Here is a 24,849-nt window from a genome sequence, read left to right as displayed (position 1 = left end):
CTCCAGGGTTTGATGCACTGGGAATGAAAACAGGGCCAGTGATCAGTAATGAGAGCTTTATTACAAAACAACAATCATATCCAGCGATCAATATAAAGACTTAAAATAATATGTAAGGTGCTTTGAGTGCTAATGTCATTAGAATGTAACTGTTACTGTCTCTTATTAGTTACATGGTATAGTACATATAGTACAATCCTTAGCACACAATATAATCCTTAAATGATTCTATAATTCTCTATTTCTAAGTTTAATTTGCATATTAACATTTTTCGTATACTACCTGTAACATTATTCTTACAAAGAAACTTGGCTGTTTTCTCAGGAGAGTGGCAGGTATTTCTGGGCAGTATCCCTATATGGATTTTATTGTTATCATTATTTTTATTAATTAATCGAAAAAAAGGCCAGATTCAATGCATACAAACAAATTCAGAGGATAACTGAAGACAGCTGTCCACTGCTGTCATCTTCAATCAGAGGGACTAAACTGCAAAATTATGATTTTTTCCCACATATAATATGTTTTCTTATATTCCTCCTCTTTATTATGTGTCTTATGACTGTAACATGAACAGTTTGTGTAAGCTTACTCAATATAAAAAGCACAGCGGGCATTAAATGTACTCGTCAGCTCACTCCCTGTTGTCCAGCTGCCTTCACCTTTCAGTGCTGAAGGTTGCGTAACGAAATCCCGGTACACCCAGTCCAAATGTTATTAGCTGTTTCTCAGGATGTTCAAAGATTTGTTGTTGAGTGCATGCAAACACATATTACACACACACACACCCACATGCACGCTTGTGTGGATGCCTGCCACCCAGTGGGTTTTTGTAATGCTCACTCAGCCTTGCAGACATCTGATGCATACAAAGGCTCACCTTCAATTACTGCTAACCTTGGCGGGAGAGGCATAACTGCCATTGGTGCCTTGGCTGATGTTGAAAAAGAACAATCAAAGCGGCACTTACTGACTATTTAATTCCTAGAAAGTCATGAAACATGAAAAATAGTGTGATTCAGAGAAAAAAGCATTAAATGGATGATGTTTTAGATATATCCATGTACAGTAGAAAAATCATAAAGACATAGATGAGAGTTTTTACCTCGTGGTAAACAATAATTGCTCAATTGCTGAGCAGACCTGCTGCTACAGCGAGATGTAATGAGACCGCTCACCATTGGGTATGTTGTTTCTTCCCCCTCCACCACCTTTCATTATCCAGGACATGATGTTCCAGAGTCAAAGGACAGCCAGAGGACCTGTGGCCAAAGTTAAAAGGGGGGGTGGTCTGAACACACACTTCCCATGTGTGATCTCGGTCTTTCTAAAATCGCAAAGCCACTGAATGAAAAAGATGGATTAAGAGAATGATGAGGTGGAGGTTGGTGTATGTTTTCTTCTCTGTTCTTCTTGCTGGCATATGTGAACAGTAAAAAAGTGTCTCCAATCTGCTGTAAATAAGGTGATCCAGAAAAATTTAGGAACCAATTAAGACAAAGGAGACTGATCATGCTGTCCTGAAACAATAAAAAAAAAATGAATTTGCATCTATGCTCTGAAAATCTTTTGATTTTAAAATAATTCAGATATGGTCATATTAGGTAAGTATCCATCAAAAAATGCTCTGTCAGAGCGCTCCATTGCCCTGGTCGTTATGCGTGTGTGATGCTCTCTTTTGTTTCAGATGGATGATGGAGCAGTATGTGCGACCAACCCTTTGTGTTACCTGTATGTCAGGGGATGTGTTTGTTTAAAAAATAACGACATCAACGTCAAAGCGCTGAAAGAAACTGGTCTGAACAATTGTACAGTTTCTGTGCACAAAAACTAAACCAAAAAAGCTTTTAAAAAAGCTGGACTGCTATTACAATCATCCTGGATATCGATCAACTTCTTCTGCAGAGAGGATCTTATCCCTCTGCATCATTTGGTGCCAACAGATCAAATGATGCCAGTCTGCAGGAAATAAAGAACTGATTTACCTGCCCATACTTCATACTTATAGTGGAAACTCTCTTAAGTTCACACGGTATTTCAAGGAGGTCTGGAGGTCTTGATTGGACCATTGCAGCACCTTGACTGTTTTCTTTTTCAGATATTCTGTTGCAGATTTGTTCCTGTGCTTGGAATCATTGTCCTGTTGCATGTTGCATCAGACCGATGGCCTCACATTTGATTTTAGGAGACTTTGGTATGCAGAAATCTGAATAGTCAGCTGAGTGACTGCAAGGTACCCTGTTCCCGTGGGTTCAGAACAAGCCCAAATCATCACCCCTCCACCACCATGCTTAACTCTGGACCTCATACCAACTGTTAAGTACCAAAGGGAATAAGTAGCACAGACACACAAAAAAACGTGCTAACAATCAGCCTTGTGACCTACAGCTACCTTTTACCTTTGGGTATACAACACTGGAGTTATATGACTTTGGTTTAGTACCACGAATGAATGTATTGTGAAGGCACATCTTCCTCAGAGACTGGATGATTTGGTATGAGGTATTTGTGCGTATTTGTGTTTAGTTTTTGCAACCCTGTCTGCCCATCGTCATATATCTGTTATTTTGTGTATTTGGTGTGTATAGGATAAGAGCATGCCAATCAGATTATGCCGGTACCTGACTGGGATTGATGTGGCAAGTCTAAAGCATTCAGATCATTGGCTTCAACCTGAGGATCGCACCCTATATATGGAGACAAGATGACCGCCACCTGCTGAGGATAATTTGCCTCCCTTTCACTCAGCCAGCCATAACGGTGGTTATGTAATTGGAAGTTTGAGCTGTGTTTAGAAGGAAGTAAGTAGGGGTGAGCTACTATTTCTTGTTCTAGGTGTTCCTTGTGTTTTTGTTAGTCTAAGGAGGTAAGCTGTTGAATTTTGGTTTGCTACATTTGCACAGGTTGGCTGAGCTTCTGTTAAATGGTGCAATGTATATGTCATTTTGTCCTTAGCTCACCCTGATGTTATCTTACACTCCTCTGTTTGTGAATTCACTGAACAATAAATAAAGTTGTTATTTTTTTCAGCTCTATATCATTGCTCCCATCTATATTTATATTAGCTCTTACTACAAGCAGTTTTTTGGTACAGCTTCTGACATGAAGTGCAAATTTTGCAATTGTAAGTACAGACTATTGGAATTTTTACCTGCGTATACAGCAGTGGCACTGGACCAGTGTAGTGTGACCAGGAAACATTTTGTGAAACATGACATGAGTGTTTGACTGATGGGCTGGGCTACCACTCATATTGACACGCCCTGCTGAGCTAACAGAAATAAACAGATAGGCATTAGATATAGTATGTATCTTATACAACTATTACTTATGCAACTGAATTAATGCTCCTAATACCTTTTCTCAAAAACCTTTTTTGAGGGGTAATTAGGGGAACATCGGGTAACATCTCTCTAAGCTGTATCCTTCATTTTGCTTTGGACAGTGAAGGCAGACATGCTGGGCAAACCACAGTTACACGACAAAAATAAGCATTTTTTCTTCTTCTTCTGTTATAGCTGAATAATATCAGAGTAACCTGCGTACAAAAATCAGAGTTGCTTAACAGAACACCGGATCCTGTGACCATATGAAAGACTGTGTTCAGAGAACAAATTGTTCCTTCCACTGTGACAGTCAGTCAACAGAAACCAACGCCTCCAGGCGACCAGCAGCTCAATGCTACATCACTGCTGGTGCTGCTGCTATTCATACATCTGTATCTAACATCCGAGAAGCCTGGAGTGGATGTTTAAAAAAGGTATCAAGTTTAACAAACAAAGCAAACAAAAGTAAATCATATCTAAAAATTGATCATGCAGAAGAAAAAGGAACCGAAATAGATGGGCAGTGACACCAGAGAAGTTACTGTTCACGGTCAAGACTATAAATAAAAACTAGACCAACCTCCCCATCCTCAAATTTAGCATTTTTTTTGTTTTTTGAAGCTAGAAAGGATCAAAGCTGCCAAAGCAAAGTTGTGCATCCACAGAAGGGAAAAGCCCAGAGACCAAAGCTATTTTTGCACCAATACTTGCCAATGAAGTGAAAACCTGAGCAGATAGAGACATTGCATTCCATCTTTAGAGAAATATGATCAATATGGACTTCTAGTCTAAACTTAGCATCCCTAATGAGTACGAGTAAGATCATGAACTGTACTTTAAAAGTATTAAAGTTTATATTTATTGTAAAAGAAAAAACGGTGACAGTGTGCTCTTTAAATTAGCCAGTATATTACTGGTTATTAACATTCCCCAGTGAACAACTGGAATCAGCGATGAATGGCATGGCTACACAGAGTGCTTCTAGCCCATGTAATTGATACTGTGGTGTCTTAGCAACAAGTGAAAGCCTGTTCAAGAACTAATAATGACAAATGCAATGTTATTACTGCGTGTGTGTTTTAATGCAATGATAAACTGAAATGTATTAGCTTTTTTTAAGCAGAGTGCAGTGTTCATTACAATCATGATGTAAAATTAGTAAACTCATTCAAAAATGACTATTTATTATGGATATTTAGAGTGATTTACACATTGCGCACATTCTTTTTCACTCATTCTGTTGTTGATTTGCTGCTGTGCTTGTGATCATTGTCCTGTTTATGGCCTAATTCAAGCCAAGCTTTAGCTGTCAGTCATGTGTCTTCACAAGAATCCTTACAATTGAGGTTATGGTCAAGGCCCATTTCATGTTTCACAGTTGGTATGAAGTGTTTGCACCGATATGCTGCACTTGGTTTTCTCCAAATATGCCGCTTTGCATGTACAAACATTTCTTCTTTAATCTCATGTTTCCCAAAGAGATTTCTCCAGAAGTTTTGTGGTTTGTTCAGATACAACTTTACAAGCCTTAGAACTTCAAACAAGCCAAAGTTGTTCAAGCTTTTTGTAACTGTCCTGTCATGAGCTTTAACATTTAACATGCTAACTGAGGCCTGGAGAGTCTGAGATGTAGCTTTTGGATTTTTTTACAACTTCACTGAACATTGCACAGTCTGACATGTTTGCTGGGACATTCACTCTTGGGAAGATTGTGTTAACAGACAACTGAATGCACTAGGCTGGCACACTGTGAAAATTGTGCTTTTATAGAGGTGCTCACACTTGCTGATTATCAGTTAATGAAATGCATTTAATTATCACCACCTGGCTGCTACTTACTCTCTTAATTCTTTATTCTACTTCTTATGGAAGCAGTAAGGTTGTACAGTTTTTCACAGAATGCCACAGAATCCTGTGACTACTTTCTTTTTCTTATACCAGTAAACTTCAATTACAACATTTCAGTGAGGACAAATAAAGTCAAACGGTGTTTATTTACAGTGATTTATATTTTACTTTATTGCTCTGTTCTGGGATCTATGAGGAAGATAAAGACCATCAGTAGCGAACAAAGCAGAGATCAGGTACAATAGATATGAATAAGTCAGTCACAATATTAGAAGGACAAAACTGGGTTGCAAAACGGCTTGCATGTGCACAGCAACTTTTAGCAGGCTAAAACAATTCAAACATTATGCTCTATATGAGACTTGCCTATTAGACACATAGAAAGCTGATCTGTCAGAACTGTGGCTGATACTGACTTTGTCATTTGCCTAAATTACCTCTAGATAAAAACCTTAATTATTGTTTCTGATTCTGGTGCTACAACAACTGAGTATTAAGTCTTTTATGTTCAAAGATAAATTCCACAGGATTGTGAACAATTTAGTAAATGTAGTATAAACTCTTTTAAAACAAACTCTTAGCAATAGATGAAAATGATTGACCTCATTGCTGCAAAGGTAAGTATTATTTTTCAGATAAAAAGATGTGTTTAGATATTTGATGTTGAGCCAGCAGTCAGGAACGCTTTCTGCACTGCACACAAAAACTCTCAGAGAAAGCGTCACTAGCACCTTCTTTTCTTTTACTGGACTTGATTTACATGTATCTCTGATTGGCTGGTGAAGGTTCAAGATGGAGACACTGCTCCCTGCTGATTGGCTGGGAGCAGAAGGGGGCAGGCAATGTGTGTAAATAAATGAGCAGTGTAGCCTCACAGGCAGACTCACATGCCAACCACTTTCCTCTTCATCACTGCCATCAAAACACCTTCCAGGCTAAGGATCCAGAGCCAAAGAGGAGAAGAATAAAGGGGTAAAAAAAAAAAAAAAAAAAAAAGGCAAATTCTTCCTGTTACAAGAAGAAGCACATCAAGATGTCTTTTGAAGTGAAAGAGAAGACAGAGGTGCGTCTGGTGTTTTTGGGAGCAGGTGGAGTGGGGAAGACAGCCCTCATCCAACGTTTCCTCAAAGACACCTTTGAGCCAAAGCATCGGCGTACAGTGGAGGAGCTCCACAGGAAAGAATATGAGGTGGGGGGTGTCAAAGTCACTATCAACATCATGGACACCAGTGGCAGCTACTCCTTCCCCGCCATGCGCAGGCTCTCCATCCAGAACAGTGATGCCTTCGCTCTGGTCTACGCTGTGGATGACCCTGACTCTCTGGAGGCAGTCAAGAGTCTGCGGGATGAGATCCTAGAGATCAAAGAGGACAAGTACACACCGATTGTGGTGATAGGGAACAAGATTGACCGTAACAATGAGCGACAGGTGTCCAGCCAGGACGTGGAGTCCACTGTGGAGTTGGACTGGAACCACAGCTTCTTGGAGTCTTCAGCCAAAGACAACATCAATGTCCTGGAAGCTTTCAGGGAGCTGCTCCAGCAGGCCAACCTTCCTAGTTGGCTCAGTCCAGCACTGTGCCGGAGGCGGGAAACCTTCCCCAAAGACAGCAACAAACGACCACCTATGAACAAAACCAACAGCTGCCTCCTCTCATAGTGACGTTGAGATGCACAAAGGACAAAGAGAGACTGAGGGGCAGAAAACTGTTGTAAATAGATTTTAAAGTTCCTCGTTGGTAAGGGTCAGATTTGGACAGAAGCAAAACAAGAAAAGCTGTTATACATCTTAAGCTTCATGTAAGACACTGAATCAGTAAAATATTTGTCCATCAGTCTTGTAAGCATTGCAGTTAGCCCCACAGAGGCACTGAGACCACAGAGATGCTGCAGCGAGGACCGACATGTGATGATGTAAACAAATACGACCTTAAAGACAGTGTGGAATGTGGCTGAGCTCGAAAATACTTACTGTGAATGTTAAAAATGTAAGATATGGTGACAGTGCAGAGGTCATTTTACACACAAATATATGGTAATGTTTGATTTGGGGCCTTTATGTTACTGCTGTTAAAAAAAAGTGCAATAACTGTGAAACCATATAAATGCAAAAGTGTTTTTGTGTCTGCATATGTCGGTTTTATGAATCAAGTGAACAACTAATTTAAACTTTTTTCTTGTGAATGCTTGTGCAACCTGTTCTACAACTCCGGTTTGCAAAACCGCTAACATTTAAATACACAGAGCACATTCACTGCTGGTTTTCTCTACTTTGATGCTTATTTATGTGAGTTTGCCTTAAAGAATAGCTGACAGAAGTCCATTGCAAATCTGAGCATAAAGTTTTGTTTTGTTTTTCTTTTCTTATTAATGCGGTATTTTCTATTTATTGTGACACCACAAAGAGCCACAAAGGCATGTTCGATGTATTTATGCAGTGCTTATTCCAAGTTAAATAAAAGATTTGAATTTAATCCTGTCTATCCCGACTATTTTATCTTGTTTACTGCTGTGACTTTGTTATTTGACAGAGCAGCAGAGCAGACAAACAGGAACGGTATGAAAGTTACTGTGTAACTAGGGGAAGTTACCACAGTCATAAATGAAAAGTTATGAATCGAAAAAAACCCCCCAGAATTTAAAGTCTAACACCTGAAAACAGGCGACCATTAAATAAATAAAACAACTTTGTTTTGTATGTCCTTAAAAAGATTCACACTGCACAGACCTCCTATACTGTTTCTCTTATAATAACAATTCAAATCAATTCAACATCAATCCATCATTTTTCTTCTGCTGTCCTGATTCAGGGTCGTTCTGGGTCTCTTTATTCCAAACAAACTGGTGGGGTGAGATTGAAATCTGATCTAATGTGTAGTCTGTTGCCCAGTTATCATAGGGCTAATTTTGCAGAGACAGCCACTCCCACTCACATTCACACCTACAGACACTTTGACCTAACGTGCAAATTTTTGTACTGTAGGACGAAGCCCCGGTGCCCAGACACTACTTCCTGTTGCACACTTCAATGCATTTGAGGCGAAACTTAACGGCATATTAATTCTACTCCAAATTGTATAATGCAGACAAACTATCCCTCCCTTCTGGAGAATGGGGCTGGTCTAACCAGATCTGTACGGGATTTTTTGTTTGTTTGTTTTTTTAAGATGGAAATGTGAGAAAACTGCTGAATCACCCAACTGACATGTCTTACAGTTTGTTCCTAAGACCCTAGAAAAGTTATGTTGGTACTGAGTGGATTAAATCAACTAACAGGATCGCTAGGTTTGTCTTCACCACAATCTCAGCAGCACAAGCTCTGTTTTGTGCTGCATTGCCCTCTGGTGGTGCACTTGGTGATGTGTGCATTGTTTGATGACTTCACTTTATTAGGTACACATTGTGAGTACTGGTTTGTAGCCCCTTTTGCCTTGAGAACAGCCTTAATTCTTCATGGCGCAGATTCAACAAAGTGCTGGAAACATTCCTCTGAGACATGACAGCATCACATAGATGCTGCAGGTTTTCTATAGGTGATCTATTGGATTGAGCGCTGGTGACTGTGGAGGTCATTTGAATACAGGGAACTCATCGTCATGTGCAAGAAGCCAGTTTGAGATGACGATAGTTTTATAACAAGGTCTGTTTTCCTGTTGGAAGCATCTGTCAGAAGATCAGCACACAGTGGTCACAGGTAGACCGCGGTGTTTCAACGATGCCAAAATATGGCAAGAAACCTTTGCACCACCATCAACCGTGCCAAATCTAGTCTTATTTCATAACTGACAGGAGGGCACCGGTGTGGTCTTCTGCTCCTGTAGTCCATCTGCTTCAAGGTTTGACATGTTGCACGCTCAGAGATGCCCTTATGCACACCTTTGTTGTAATTAGTAGTTCTTTTAGTTACTGTTCCCTTCCTATCAGCTCGAGGCAGTCTGGCCATTTTCCTCTGACCTCTGGCATTAAGGTATTTTGCACCCAGAGAACTGCCGCTTGCTGGATATTTGATGTTTCTTGGACCATTCTTTGTAAAATCAAGAGATGCTGCACAGGAAAATCTCAGACCAGCCCATTGAACATAAAAACCAATTCTTAACCCTGTTCAAACTTCAGCAGGTCATCTTGAGTTAATGCCATGTCACTGTCTGATTACATATTTGTGTTAATGAGCAGTTGATCAGGGAGACCACTGAGTATGTCTCCAATAACCTCTAAAGTGCAAGATAAAATCTAGTTACTAGTTTTATTATCTGAGGTAAAATTAGTTAATGAGATTAAATCTGGATGCGTAAGCCTAAAATCTGATCTACTGCTTCAAGAAATTCACATGATGATTTGAGTAAAGAGCTTACTCCAGATGGTTCTCTATCTAATTCTCCACTCTTAACAATGGCAGCAATGACAGGATAAAGTTGCCTGATAAAGCATGATAAAGTATCATGCTATTTAATGTTCACTTTTCATGTTCTCTAAAAGCACTTCATACACATTGTTAGCATTTCCTGACTGTTAAAAGGCAACACAGGCTTAGAGAAAGAGACAAAAAGGTGCACTTCCTTTTTCCAAAAATGCTCAGATAAGGTACATTGTTTCCTCAGAATGAGACAAGGAAGTGATCTGTAATTATCACATCTTTAGTTCCTCTTAGTGCCTTGTTTAAACTCACAGCTGCCTTCGGCTGCTCCACTGAGATTCACAAACCCGTCTTTCTCAGCACATGGACGAAGACCCGGGAGGGGGGACCCCTGCCTTTTAAAACTCAGGTGCGATTCAAACCTCTTTACTTAGGTTGCTGGCAGAGCACAGGGCTCAGCTGTAGATAAGGTTAAGGAAATGCAAACTACTCAGATAAGATTACTGCTACTACAGCAACAAGTAGAAAAGTCTGATTTGTGAGTATGAACTCTGAAATTCCTACACTGCCTGGCAAAGTGTTTGTCTCTGCTCCTAGACTTGGTCCAAGCTCCTCAGTGCTGTTTCCATACCTGAGAAGTTTTGAACAAGTATAGGATCTCTGACTGCCACATCAGGTGTTTGGAAGTGGTAAGACCTAATGGCAACTGCACACTGGATCTTTATGCTAACATTTGAATCACATGTTAAAAGTAAATGAAAGCCTTCTCATAAAGCCGTATTCAATTTTACATTTGTCTCTGCAAGATCTTTTTAGCAGGATTCATTAAATATCCAAACAGAATGCATATGAAAACCCAGAAAAGCCAAGAGAAATCTGGCTCTTTGTAGCCAAAAAATGTGCTTAATTACATGCTTTGACTACAAATGGAACAAAATGTTAGCTTTTCCTTGCTGAAATAGATCATTTGGACCGCAAATGTATCTGCAATCTTTAAATCTAAATTGATTCTGACAGATCAGCTTCTTTTAATATGTATTAGTTAAATTCAAAATTAAGGCCCACAAACCAAACCTGGCACTTCTTAAACTTTAATCCACTCCCCATATCCTGTTTTTCAATAAATTCTGTTAAGCACCGAACCTCACAACCTATAAAACTAAACAGACATTTGCACCTCCACGGCATCCGTAAACTAGCTGCTATGGTACAAAAAGGAAATTCTGTGACTACTTTGGTTTTCAGAGAATCCAGTTTGTGCCAGTTTGATTTCTGAATCCACGTCCTCCTTTGGACCACAAAGGCTTCAGAGAGGTTCTGAAGTGAAAGTGATGGAGCTGTAAAGGGTAATGGCTAGGCCATATAGTACAGTCTACATAAGGTTCATAGTCAGGCAGTATGTCAAGAACACAGCTGAAGATTGATTTTTTTTTTTTTTTTATTAGAACTTATGTTTAATGGATGCCCCATTGTGTTAGCTGATGTCAAATTCAGGCTTGTGACATTATGGGCTATATAGTAGCCTTCAAGCAGAAATGTAATATGGATGCAGTTAGTTAGCTTGAGTGTTATAACATGTGTTATAAAGCTAATAAGCTTTTTTTTTTTTGATTGATGCAGCACAAATTAGATGCGATTTTCATTACACGGTGCAGCCTTTAGAGAAACAGAACAGACTCAGCTAATCTAGAATGTATAGATAGATAGTAGTTTAAGGTGCACATGTTATGGAAAGAGAGTTATTCAAGCAACATTTTTTGTCACATAAGTGGCAGATGCTGTGGATTTAATTAGATTTTTTTTAATCATATGGTAAATAATAAAGAACAATAATAAAATTCCTTATTTGGTAGAGATGAGGCAGAACCAGAGGCAATGCTTTTTTTTTTATTTTCACAAACAGTACAGTCTGACAGAAGGGTGGGGTTGGGATGGGGAAGGGTTAAGGGAAACAGTAAATACAGAGGAATTCTGAAACACGCTGTGGACAGAAATTTGAGCTGACATGGCAATGGCATTTTTACCCAACTCTGTGCACAAGAGTGCCCAACCGTATCAAATAACATCCAGCATCTATAGCAAACCTAAATTATAAGATAAAACGAGCACAGGTGTACAGTACTGCTGTATGGAAGACATTCTCGAAGTATTAGGGTGTGCGCACACAACAGTAAAACACCTTCATAAGCACAAGAGCAAATAATTGTGCATTGGCTTCTAAAGTATATTTCCCTGAGCAAAAGGCTCAAACAGCATAGAAAATAAAGTCATTTTCACTCAAGCTTCACTCTGAAGTTCTCTCAGAGGGCAAAAAAAAAAAGAAGTGTGTAGAGCTGAACAACAACAGCTCTTAAAGGCCAGAGGCCATACTCACTTGGAGACTAACATCTGTGCTGCTGTGTTGCAAATCATCTTAAAAATTAGAAGGCAAAACAAATGCAAACAGGAGACACCTTACAAAGATGTCAGTATGTTGCAAAACTGTCTATCCAAGTCAAGGCTTCAATATAGGCTATCTAAAGAAGGTAGCACAAATTATCTGTACTTTTAATAACAGATACAGAACAATATTCACCTTCATCAAAGGCATTCAACCAAACCATAGCAGGTCCCTGCATCAGTTGGCAATAGTGTGGTGCACACCTCCCTTTAGCTATGTCGTATGTAGTGCATTGTCACAATCAGGTAATAGTTAACGGCATTTCAGTCGATTAATAAAGTGAGAATATGATAAAGGCTCATTTCGCCCACAGCAGCTTGCAGCGGTGGTATGAAGCCATTCGCTCTTAAATTCCTGCTGAGAGTGCAATACAATGAAAGTGAGTGACATTTTAACCTATGGCGACGACACTAAAAAACATTTTCATTTCCCCAAATATTTCTACAGAAAATGCAAAAAAAAAAGCTGCAAAAAAATTATTATTTGAGAACTACAGTTTGTATACTTGTTCTTACTCATTAGATGAAACATGCCTCGTTCAGTGCAAAGAAATCAGTGCCTGAGCAGCTCTGATCACAAGACCTGGAAAGGTGTTGGTTAGTAAAGCAACAAATTCTTGCCAACTCTTCTCCTTTGCAGATTAAGCTCAGTCACTAGATAGGAGGTACTGTTAGAGTATGACAAAATAATACCAATACAAAGCATCTTTTGTTCAACTGAAATGAATGAGAGCAGCAAGACGTGCCTTAAAAAACTGCAACAGGTCTTGTTTGTTATAATATCCACGACACGCCCGAAAACGTATCAGTTTTTAATAAGTGAAATATATTTTAATAACTTCTGGCAAGAAGATAAATAACTTTGGGCAATTTATAGAATCTCTTCAAATGAATTACATTGCTTTTTTTTTTTTACATGTACAATACAGGAAATTATGACTTGGTCTCTATCACTGACAACCTCTGATGCCACTCTAGTCATCCACAGTGATGTTGCGGAACAAGTAAGCCATGGACTCGCCATTGTGGATCCTGCGGATAGCCTCAGCTAATATCATGCTGACATCCACAGTTTTGATCTTTGGACACTGCAGCTTCTGTACTTCATGGGGAACTGTGTTGGTCACCACAACCTGAGGAGCCACAGTAAACACAGACATTTTATATTATGAATTTTCTTTTTTGTAATATTAGTTTGACATATAATTAACAGGGCTGCTTTAAAATGACTTGAAACGCAAGTATCCAAACATGGGCATGCACTTGAAAAAGTTTTACTTTAAAAAAGGGACAGGTCGGTAAAGACATAAATTGGACCCAAAACATAAGTAAACACTCAAGCAATACTGTCATTGACTCAGATCTGCTACTCAGATCTCAGTTTTGTTAAAGAAAGATGTCCCAAGTTCAAAAAGAGGGCAAAAGAATACCTGACCAATGAACAGAAGTCCTAAATAAAGATCACAGGTATGATGTTACCTAGTTGCCATCCCTGACTTTTCTTTCTTTCTTCTTCATGCAATCAATCAGACAAGTGCAAGAGGTACAGGATCAATATTCTGATTCTGTTGTTTGAATAACTTATTTCTATAATTCTTAATAAATGAGCACAGCAGCAGTTTAGGAAACATCCCCACACTAAGTTTGCCACCTTCACACTCTGCAAACCTTTAAGATAACATTTGTTTGTTTTTTCCCCAATAGTATTAAGTTCAAAGTAAAGCAAAAACTTGAATCTTGACTCCTCTGTAGGATAACTTAGTGGCTCTGTCATGCTGAGAGGGGCATGGCTTGGACCCACTTGTGTCTTTTTCTACCCTGATAAGAATGATTGTTTTTTCATCCATTTGATACGAGGAGTAAGTATGAAAATGATGTGATCTGTAGTAGAGTAGCTAGAGCAAGTCATTAGAGGCTTGGTGACTCCAGTCTGCACACCAAAGCATTAATGGGAAAGATACTGAAGCCTGAGATGCATTCACTGGAGTGCAACTGTGTATGAATATTAAATATAAAGTATGAATGAGTGCATGAGGCATGTATGTATTAAGGGCTTAGGGTAGAAAAGCACCAACTACCAGTTCTTTCACCAGTATGTGGATCAAGATTAAAGAGATTAATAGATCAATTAATAATTAATAGATCTCAGATCTCACTTGTTTGTTTTTAGTAAGTCATAAATGTAGAATAAACTGCACCTATTGTTTTCTAGATAGTTCAGAGGAAGTGAAAATGAAAACTTCTATTCAGCAGATCATGAAACTCCTTACCCAGTACAGGGAAAAAATGCCCACTACGAGGAAGTATCTCGTTTTACACTCTGTTTACAATGAACAAATGATAGCCCGTGAAAAAAAAGACTTTGTCACACAATCTAAGGGAGAAGTGGTAAAGAGGACAGTTTCGTTCAAATACATGAATAACCAGTTCTCACATGGGTGGGGTGATCAGTCCTCACCTCATCAATGGCTGATTCCTCTATGAGGCGTGGAGCGTCAGCAGAAAGTAAACCATGTGTGGCCATAATATAAATTTTATAGGCCCCTCTCTCTTTCAGGATCTCGGCAGCAGCAACAAAGTCTCCTACATCATCTATGATGTCATCCTGTCAGAAAAAAGAAAATACTATCTGTAGTTAAAACTACATCCCCCTTTTTCTTTGTGTTTTTTTCCTGTGATTATTGGTGATATACTTGCGGCACTGCTCACAAGCGGTCTAATGATACACAAAATATACAAAAACACTGAAAAGATTAGGAAGTGTCAAAACTCTCACATTGCTCATTGTTCAGAAAGATAACTGGATCATATTTACAATTAGAATTAACTTCCTGCTTTTTGACTGTACACAAAGAACAAATATTGTTCAAACAGAAAAAAAACAAAAAAAAGAAGTTAAATCTTTGTTCCCGTTTTAAAAACAAAAAATGGATAGCGTCCGTACCTTAAGCGCTGGGTACCAAATGATTCAGGAGAAAGAAAGATCCATTACACCCCTACTAATCACACTCAAAGACTGATTTTGATCATTATTATCATCATCATTATAATAGTGTGAGATTTCTTTTTTTTAAATGTCAGTTTTCCCATTTTTTGGCTTGGATTAGATCTTTTCACATCCTTTAAAAAAAGAATTTGATAACTTACAACAAATACGGAAAAATAAAAACAAAAATATGTAGCAGAAGATGAAGAGCATACGTAACCAAGTAAAGTAAGGACAGTGCAAAATCAGAATTGCAAAAGCACATGGTGCAGTATGCACTGGATAAATAGACACACTTAAAAGAAGTAAGCATAGCACACTTCAAAATAACTAGCCAATCGTTTTAAAGAAAGCTGTAGTGTTGCATTGGCAGATTTATCAAGGAAGAGGGCTGAATCATCAGCTAAAGTTAGCCACGAAAGCTAATGGAAATGATAACTAAGGAAGGAGCAGCAGAAATGACCTACCACAATGATGGCAATCCTTCCTCCCACATCTCCAACCACAGTAATGGGAGGTTTCTCTTTGGCCATCATTACTGGAAATGAAAAGAGCAGTTTGCCCATGAGAGCACTTCCAGGAAGTTATGCGTACAGTTTCTCACTTAATCAAAAATAAATCTCAGTAGATTGGGTAAAATGGGTTGAGAAAATTGTTTTGCGATTTAAGCTCATTTCACTCCAAATCATTGTTTTTTCCATTGCATGATGTGAATGATTCGTAGAAATGCTGCATTCAATTTGGATTTCAAATGCACTTGATTACACTTTCCCTCCATTCTACCCCTCCTACCCCTAAAAGATTATGGCAAACATAGTACAAAACATGCCATGCAAAGATCAAATGACCAAAGGGTTTTCTGCCCAGGATACCCAATCAGAAGACAATGTATATAACCGCCTTGACACACATGTTGTCAGGTTGCCAGGCTGTGGCAGGCATGTGGCAGCACTCTGCATACGAATCAAATAAGCACCACACAGTCTTATTTCACATGGGACAACAGTGGCAAGCACTGATGAGGGTTTCTTCATACACACTTGCCAGTGTTCTGGGATCAGTCTTCAGTGGAACATCAGTGCTGCCAGTAACTACTTTTACATGCACGCCATAATTTTCCACATTTTAAAAAACATACAGTGACTTGGATATAATTTATTTCTATTAAGAAAAGCTCTGATTGTCATCAACACTGTCACTGTATTAGTGCTGACGTCCACTATCACACGTCTGGTCTCACATGATATCATATCACATATCGCTATGTGTTTATAAAACATGAAAGTGCTTCATCTTGTGACAGATCTTATCATGTCTCTAATTCTCAACTGATGCATTAAAAATTATCCTCAGATAAGGATTGATGCAGTGTACTTAAAGTGGAGAACCATCAGTAACACTCTCACATGTAACCCAAATCAAAAACAGCTGTTTTCTGATTACAGGTATGCATGTAAACGCAGTCATTCAGAGGGTTTTGAGGAAACAATCATCTGATAAACAATCAGCCAGCCAAGCCGATTGTGCAGGAAAAGTATAAAGCAGCAGAGAAAGGAGGAGGCATGCCTTGCAGAACATTTTGCTGAATACCGTGAGTCCCACAGCATCAGAAAACCTGGGAGTGTCACATTCAGTCTTTTATTGCTATCAACCAAAAACAGCAAGAGCCATGTTGTTAGCAGTACACATACTTAAAATACATTGTCTTGACAGTTTGTTGATGTGCTACAAAATCGTCCTGTAAAATGTCTGCTCAGAGGTTTCTGAAATTAATTTCAGATGTCTAAAACGTATCGATACTTTGAGTTATCTGTAGAAAATGTTAAATCAACAGGTTGGCATGCCCAACCTGTCCAAACGGCCTAACAGAGTTAAAGCTTTGCACCACATTAAATATGCCACCCGTCAGGTCAGCCAGTAACCCATATACAGGAAGACTGGACCAGTTCTTCGTGTAAAGGGTCTTACATGGGTATTACATAGTCTTGGAGAGGATTTGAGAGAAAGGAGATGGGGTACATCCTGGCTTTTGCTTTGCCCCTGCTAAACTGCTTCAATAAAATATCCTGCATTCAGAAGTCTAAATTTCAGACATTCCTGTTTTAACTCTTTACGTAATCTTGTGAATAAGCAATAAATCCTTTTATACTTCTTACATGTTACCCTTAGGCCTTAAAATTAACAGATCCCTGGGACCTATGTTCTTTTCCTGGCCACCAAAGTACAACCTAGCAAAATAACCAAGAGCAAGCATCACAAGAGGAGAGCTGCCATTAACCAGTGTGGCTGACAAACGGTACTCAACCTACAAGGCTACTTAGCCAAGCAGGACAGACACTGGGAGGACCACCAGCTCCAGAACCAAGGTCTGCATTATCTGTTGGGAGCATTGCTTGGAATCAAAAACATGGTCCCTTTAAATGAAAAGCTGGTCCAGACCTGCAGGAGTAACTGACCGATCCAACACTATTCAATAATAAAATAGGTTATCTGATCCAGCATATTAAAGGTTGTATGCTATAATTCACTAACCGTCCCATTCACAACATCTTTTGTTCCCGTCGCTGGATGTTAGATTTCAAATGCATGCGTTACTGTTTCATGACATGCAGTTATGACCAAATGTTAATCAGGTTTTTAAGGGCGGGTTTTTTATGGGTGCACAATGTGTTGATTGGCAAGATGAGTCCAGATGTTCAACTACAAAATAAAAACAGAAAGAATGTTTGGTATGGTTCTGGTTTGATTTATGGATTTGGAGTTTTAAAAAAATTAAATAAAGTAAAATAAAAATCAGAACACAACAAAACAAAGAGGGTTTTGACCATCTTGTAGAACTAGCTGTCTGGAGTCATAGAAATGTAGCATAATGCAAACAGCATATGGAAACTAAAATTTACTGGTCTTTTAATTCGTTTGAGCACTAATAATCCACTTTGTTTTTACCGACCTGAATCCAGACTGTATTTTCACAAGATGCAACACAAACCCTTTGTCTACACATGCAAATTGAGGAACCATTTGAAGAGGAATCATTTCATAGTCAGATGTAAATTAATTTTACGGTCGTACTTGGAAGTTCTATGCCAGGGAACGGAGCTTGTTGTTTGCCTGCTATTGTCAACAAATAAACACCACGTTAAACACAAATGCACAATTTTTGACACGACACAACACATGACGCCAGGACTTGAAAAATCCTCTGCTCGGGCTGACGGGAATTTTAAAAGAGACACAACAAATCAGACTTATTCTGAGAAGGTTTTTTTTAAGGATGAAGCCATTTGTGAGTTGCGGTTCCAAAAGAGGATTTTTTAAGTCGAGGTTAAAAGCACAAAGTTGTTGTTTTGTTTTTTTAACAAAATAATAAACTAAATATTGGACACAAATTTGGAGTCATTTGCCAACGACACACTCATTTGACATTACTTCAGATTCAGATTTAGCACTATAAAAGCTTCACCCCAGTCACACGTATTCTCACCGACAAATAAATAAATAAATAAAAATAACGTGGCAAGAAACAAGCAGAAGACTACGCTTTTATGATTACATAGTAGTTCACACTTTGTAAGTTAGGAACTGCAGCTTGCCGATGATGCAGCATGAGTCAAAGTAGCTCATCTGTAGAAACTAAATCATGCATTAACAAAAAATAAATAAAAAACAAAAATCAGTTACTTGCAGTATGGCTGATGGTATGAGTGAGAAACGGCAGAATCGTCAGCTCAAAACAGGTTAGCATGAGTAAGAGCTGTATTTAGGCTGTTTTCCCACAGAAGACATTTTAACCTGCTACAGTAGCAAAAACACAGGTGAACTCTATCATGACTGCACCCCACTGACGCTGTTGTGCATGTTGGCTAATTGTCATAGCTTCCTGTGACGCTTAATAAACTCATCATTTCACCTGTGCTTTTTCTGCTTCTAAATGTCTGCTGTGAAAAGGTCTGTTAAATTATAAATACAATGAAGTGCTGACATTAAAAATTCAGATCAGTGAAGAGTTAAACTAGGAGACAATTCTGAAAGAAACGATAAATAGTGCAAATCATCAGTGCTGGTAATATCTATGGAGCACTTAAGCTACAAGAAAAATTATAAAAATAAACATAAATGCTTTTCATATGGGTTTTCTTACAAGGTAACTCCAGGCCTGTGTGTCCTGTGGTGTTGCGTACACATGGTGGGGAGTGTCTTCCATCAGCCATGTCAGACTCTGAACACTGAGCCTCGCCATGGATCACAGCCAGACCGAGACGCAGTCGTTCTGCATAGGACTGAGCCCTATAAAAAAATAATAATAGTTCACTAAGAAGTCAATAACGACATTATTATTAGCAGTAACAACAACAAAAACAATAATAATAATAACAATAATAATAATTTCAAAAATGCAATGTTGAAAGTTACATGTATGTACAAATATTCATATACACACACACATTATATATATATATATATATATATATACACATTAGTTATACATATGTATCTAAATATGCATGCACAGAATAGGACAGGAATTATTTTTGCAATATATATCTGATGTAAAGATTATCAGAAATTATCAGTGGTGTATTGCATCAGTTACCTTTTAGCTGCAGCAGGGGACTTTGCCACAATGATGGCATTTCTGTAATCGGGGATCTGGCAATAAAGAGTGAAAACAATCTGATTAGACTTACTGATGGAGTTCTGGATGGAGTGATCCACAGGTTAACTAGAATACACACAGCAGAGATCTGACAGGGATCATTACCTCTTCTTGAATGTACTGAATCAAAAAAGGGGAGGCACGCAAGTTGTCCACGGGAAAGCTGAAGAAGCCCTGGATCTCCTTCTGATGCAAGTCCATGGTGATGATGTGTGTTAATCCTTCAGAGTAAAAGACATGAAATAATCAAAGTCAAATAAAGATTGTTTGAACAAATCACAGATTGAGGTTTTCTTTTTTGCTGTCTTTACCTGCTTTGGCTAACATGGAAGCTAACAACTTGCACACTATTGAGCCCCTTTTTCTCATCTTGCACTGCTTGCTGTAGGGGAAGTAAGGAATAACTCCAATGATGTTCTTTGCACAAGAGGTTTTGAGGGCATAAGCCATGACTAGCAGCTCCATGATGGCCGTGTTCACATCCCTGGTTGTAAAACAAAGATGAGATGACTCTGTTTGGTGAAAATCTAATAACCTTTTTAAATGTTTGGCACACACTACTATACTCACCGTGGTATGGTCTGGATAATGAAGATGGTCTGTCCACGAACAGATTCTTTTACATCCACTCTAGTCTCTGAACAGAGAAAAAAAAAAATCTGTACCAATACTTTTTAATACACATTTGTTGTTTATTTGAGCAACAGAGCACGGGATGTTGTACATTTATGTCTCATGACCTAAAAACTGATGAAATCTTGTAACTCTATTACATGAACAATGTGCTATTTTTGATGGATTCCATTAATTTCTGCAACAGTCGTGTCATATTAATATCCATGCCCTACTCTACAGCGATACTGTGCCAACAACTTTTAATGCGACTATCAGGAAAGCTCTGCTTTCCCAAATGAAACAGACAGTGGTACAGTGACTGATAATCTGAGCCAAAATGTCATAGATCAATTTCTTTGTTTAAGTAAGAAAAAAAAGGGGAAGAAGATTTTTGTTCATAGTTAATTCATAAAGCTTTAAAGGTGTCAAACATAAAGCACGGGGGCTTTAAAACAAGTGTAACTAGTAAATAATTGATAAACACATCAATAACATAAAAGTTCCTCTTTTTCCACTATCTACTATAGAAATGTGGTTTAATGGGACTGATGCAGAAAAAAAACGGGAAGTTTTCTGTTAATTAGCAAAGGCTTTCTATTTTATAACGACAGGATAGCCTGTCCGTGAATAACCAGAACTCTTTCTGTAATTCTACACATTATATTCTAACAATTTAACTACAAACAGTCGTGCTGACAGATTTCTTTCTTTACAACAGCAGCATTTCTTTATCTTATAGAAAAATGAACCATATTATTGAAACTGCATGTATTGTTCTTTCATTAAGATATGTCAGGTATTATATAAGTTTAATTAAACTTCTTTACACTGACACTAAGCAGTTTTGCTTGTTCAGATTTAAGGTCAAAGTGGGCTGTAGTGGCCCATGACGTAAAATGAGTTTGGCATCCCTGATCTTGAGGATACTTCTATTTATATAGCACCAAATCACAGCCGCCTTGGGGTGCATTGTATTGTAAGATAAAGACCCTACAATAATACAAAGGAAAGTCCAACAATCAGATGAGCCCCTAGGAGCAAGCACTTAGCGACAGTTATCGTTGGGAGTGAGGTATTAAAATGAAAGGGAAAAAGTCACGGACAAGCTGTTTATAAAGTCCACTTCTGGTGAGAAATCAGCTTATCAAGCAGAACAAATAGAACAAATTGAAATACCAAGTCTGAACTGAATTTACACCTGTCCCTGACAAATTCCACTTACATTATGCATTTCATAAAAAGGAAAAATTCAAATACCAATATGAAACTGACCATTTCGAAACAACAAACAGTCATAAAAATATCAACTACAGTAACTTTAGCACACAATCTCTAACTACCCGCACCTACTTGTGTATCAGATTACAACCCTACATATCAGATCAAACCTGACCAGAAACATTTGGGAAAAAATTGCATATAAAGCCATAACACCCTGCTCACCTCTGTTAGACTCCTGGAAGACCACAGACTTCCCCAGCTCCACACCCAGACGCCTGCGAAACATGAACACAACATGGCAACCTAATGGTCATCTGCCAGCTGCAGAGTTTCAACACACAACATCAGGCTTTCACCGCACGACTAATTCATTCATCCACACTTTACAGACCACACTCGCTATGCATGGTAAAGTGTCGGCAGTGAAGTTTTTCCACAATTATCACCGACCAACAACCCCAAAGAAGCACTATTAGTGGCATTAAAAATTAACTAGCAGTCAGTCTTAACACTAACGGTTCAAAGCGTTACTTACTCTGTTATTTTCTTGGCTAATTCTGTGCATGCTGCAGAGGAGTTTGCAGAAAATACTCGATAAGCACTTTTAGCGACATTCATTCTGGTGTTTAACTGGACAGGCACTGTCAACAGCTCAACCTTATTCCTTCTAACCGATTAGTTTCTTGTCCTTTTTTTCTCTGACGTAGTCGTTAGCTTGCTCGCTAGCTGGCTCAAGTTAGCCTGCTAGGGGAGCTGATGTACCCAGAATGACCGTCAGAGTGCGGCACAAAGTTAGCTAAAACATAGCTGTAAAATAAGCATTGCTTATTTTGTTTTGTCAAATTATTATCGTAGTTTTTCGCGGGAATACTACTGACACCTGCCTCTCTCTCTCAGGTAGCAATGTAGCCTACAATTGTTAACTACGGAATCCCCGTTGGGTCAGTCTTAACCGCGGATCAAAAACATACGCTCCATTGTACTGAATGTCACACGGCGGTTTTTCTTTAGAGATACTAATAATCTGGTAATAATTTGCTTAACCAAGAGATTACATTAATTAAGCAATAGTTTAAAACACACTGACAATATTCTGTTAAAAAAGTAATTTATTCAGAGCCAAAATATAGTTTAGCAAAATGTGGATATAGTCAAGTGACTAGATGAACTCTTCATTTCATATTATTGCATATTGTTTATATAAGATTATATTTTTCAGGATTTTTTTTAATAAGCACTTTACTGTTTTGGTAGGTCAAGTAGGTTAAAGCTTTTGAAAAAATTAATTACGGAGTTCAATTATTTACTCTGAAATGTATTACGGTCAAAGTAGCATAAAATATATGTACTCAAGCAAATTTACAAACTTTTTAATTGAAATAATAATAATTCATATTATTTTATTTTCATATCCTACAGGTTTTTTAATTTTGATTAATCGGGTACCATATGAAATATGTTGTTGTCATAGATTAATCATAGTGCGATCGTCAGTCAGTTAAGATGAGATGACCATATTTTACTGCCCAAACTAATTTCACCGCGAGATAGCGAACTGTGTGAAAGAAAGAAAAAAGAAAATAAAGACAATAAAAGGAGTTATTACCGCAACTGTCCAGTAGATGTCACTGGAGCTGTACTGACTGCAGTTACAGCAGTTATTCTTTTGGATAATAATATCATTGTTTTTCTTAAGAGAGTGGGTTAAAGGTTTGTGAACAAGCGTCTGAGTTTACTGTGGGTCTGAACACCACTAGAGATTCAAGTAGTCATAAAGTGTTTACAGAAGTATGTGGATTTGTCTACAGGAACATAAACCTGTAAAAATAGAGTTTTTTGATCCCAAAGTTTATCCACAATAATACTTTGACCTGGGGCCACAGGTAACAGCATGCACATGAACAACATACCATCCTTTAATTATGTGACTTCTTGTACGCCTTATAACCACGACGGGATGCAATATCTTGTATACCACTGGTTTAATGTGATGCTTATAATTACTGTTATAACTTGTAAGACAGCACTGGCAAGGCAGCCATGGTGGTGCTGATCTTTGGAAAATGTAAAGGAACAAACATAAAGCCCTAACTGTACGCTTACATGAGGTCGACGAGTAGCCTACACGGTTAGGATCGTGCGCATATTCATGATCTTGACAAACCAGCTTGAAGGTCACATGCCTGCATTATAATGAGCTTCACACATGAACTGATGGTGCATGTGTCACGGCCTGGGCTCTATAGCTCCTCTTCATCCCCTGTGTTCTTGCCTTTCTGACCCCCCTGGCTCCAATCAGCATGCACACCTGTGGCTCATCATCTCATCACCAGAAGCATCACTCTGCAGTCTCTTTGACAAACCGTTCTGCTTGAAGCTGTTACCCATCACCTTGTTGTCTACCTGCCCAGCTCAGGCCGCTTCCTCTGATTGCCTTCAGTTCCATTCTGCTGCCTGCCCAGCTCACTGCCTGTCAACCTGTGTCCTGCGTGCTCTGCTTTTGATCACAAAACCCAGATCTCATTGCAATGTTTCTCACTGCACACCTTAGGGGCAATAATTCCCCGTCTTCCGTGTTACACTGTCCCCCTGTTCATTTCCCCTGTTTAATTGGTACTGCCTCTGCAGACGAGGTAAGTGAAAGCTGTTTTGAAAGGTTGATTATGATACATCTACCTTAAGTCTACTTTTTTTTCACCAACTTGAATGGCATACCATCAACTCTGTCAATGTTTAACACAGAGTTGTACATTGTACCTCCCCTTGTAAGACAGCTGATATTACCTAAGTCACAGTGTCTGGTCTTGTGTTTGCTCTCCTCCCACATTTACTTCCCAGATTCCAGGCTACCTAGGTCGTGGTTGCCCAATTCATTATAAAACAGCAATAACAACTTACTCAAGCTTTTTTTTTTTAACGCGTGGAAGCGATATATCCTTATACTGATAACACCAACCACAGCAAAGCTACACGTTTGCTTTTGAAGGAAGAAAACGAAAAGGTTAAAGCACAAAAACACCTGAATTAAAGGGCCACAATAAATTGGAAATCTGCCCTATTTCTTCTTATTATTAATATTATTTTTATGATTTTTATCTATTTATTTATTTTTACATTTACATAAAGGGAGCTTTGTGAGAAAGTCAATATCATTCCAGGTTATTCTCCCGGACAGAGTGACTCTAGAGGGAAAACAAGTTAAGAGTGTGCAGCTTTATCTTATTTTACCATGCTGACATTACACTGTATCCGCGCTCACACGTTGCGTGCATGGCATATCCGGCTCCCTTGGTCAGGATTTGTTTCTGATCTCATCATATTTTCATTAAACACCACCTACAAAGGTGAGGCGGGCAGAGGGAGAAAAGGGGAAGAGAAGGGGAAGAGAAGGAGGTAGGCAGG

The 24,849-nt window shown here is 38.6% G+C and overlaps 2 protein-coding genes and 1 long non-coding RNA gene across 5 annotated transcripts; 2 read left to right on the top strand and 1 right to left on the bottom strand.

The window, feature by feature from the left end:
• The first annotated feature begins 6,066 nt into the window (after window positions 1-6,066).
• On the top strand, window positions 6,067-7,649 carry LOC100700404 (ras-related protein Rap-2a-like). The gene has a single exon (XM_005468288.2). The coding sequence runs from the start codon at window positions 6,209-6,211 to the stop codon at window positions 6,833-6,835; it is 627 nt and encodes a 208-aa protein (XP_005468345.1). The 5' UTR covers window positions 6,067-6,208; the 3' UTR covers window positions 6,836-7,649.
• Window positions 7,650-9,836: 2,187 nt separating this feature from the next.
• On the top strand, window positions 9,837-12,967 carry LOC112846782 (uncharacterized). Its single transcript, XR_003219936.1, has 2 exons — window positions 9,837-9,938; window positions 12,898-12,967. It is a non-coding gene; the product is annotated as an uncharacterized LOC112846782 (long non-coding RNA).
• LOC100700674 (phosphoribosyl pyrophosphate synthase-associated protein 1) lies at window positions 11,403-23,569 on the bottom strand. Of its 3 annotated transcripts, none has more exons than XM_019358073.2 (11): window positions 23,551-23,569; window positions 21,670-21,722; window positions 20,182-20,248; window positions 19,923-20,095; window positions 19,717-19,832; window positions 19,549-19,604; window positions 19,096-19,241; window positions 18,027-18,068; window positions 15,422-15,492; window positions 14,427-14,573; window positions 11,403-13,101 (listed from the first exon to the last, which is right to left on the bottom strand). In XM_019358073.2, coding segments are annotated over exons 1-11 (1,032 nt in total). In that variant the 5' UTR covers window positions 23,553-23,569; the 3' UTR covers window positions 11,403-12,942. The 3 variants fall into 3 exon arrangements, with proteins under 3 accessions (XP_019213618.1, XP_005468343.1, XP_003454045.1); XM_005468286.2 differs by lacking the exon at window positions 23,551-23,569 and adding an exon at window positions 21,983-22,402; XM_003453997.4 differs by lacking the exons at window positions 18,027-18,068; window positions 23,551-23,569 and adding an exon at window positions 21,983-22,401.
• Window positions 23,570-24,849: the final 1,280 nt, after the last annotated feature.

This window comes from Oreochromis niloticus, linkage group LG4 (assembly GCF_001858045.2).
Source record: "Oreochromis niloticus isolate F11D_XX linkage group LG4, O_niloticus_UMD_NMBU, whole genome shotgun sequence".
NCBI classification, from domain to species: Eukaryota; Metazoa; Chordata; class Actinopteri; order Cichliformes; family Cichlidae; genus Oreochromis; species Oreochromis niloticus.
This window is presented reverse-complemented; position numbering and strand designations above follow the sequence as displayed.

Excerpts from the sequence above, each read along its gene's own strand:
- LOC100700404 (XM_005468288.2), top strand. The coding sequence starts at position 6,209 with ATGTCTTTTGAAGTGAAAGAGAAGACAGAGGTGCGTCTGGTGTTTTTG.
- LOC100700674 (XM_005468286.2), bottom strand. The coding sequence starts at position 22,065 with ATGAATGTCGCTAAAAGTGCTTATCGAGTATTTTCTGCAAACTCCTCT. Across the intron at positions 15,493-18,026 it reads CCCTGGCATAGAACTTCCAA|TAATGATGGCCAAAGAGAAA; the intron begins GTACGACCGTAA and ends TTTCATTTCCAG. Across the intron at positions 14,574-15,421 it reads GAAGGATTGCCATCATTGTG|GATGACATCATAGATGATGT; the intron begins GTAGGTCATTTC and ends TTTTTCTGACAG.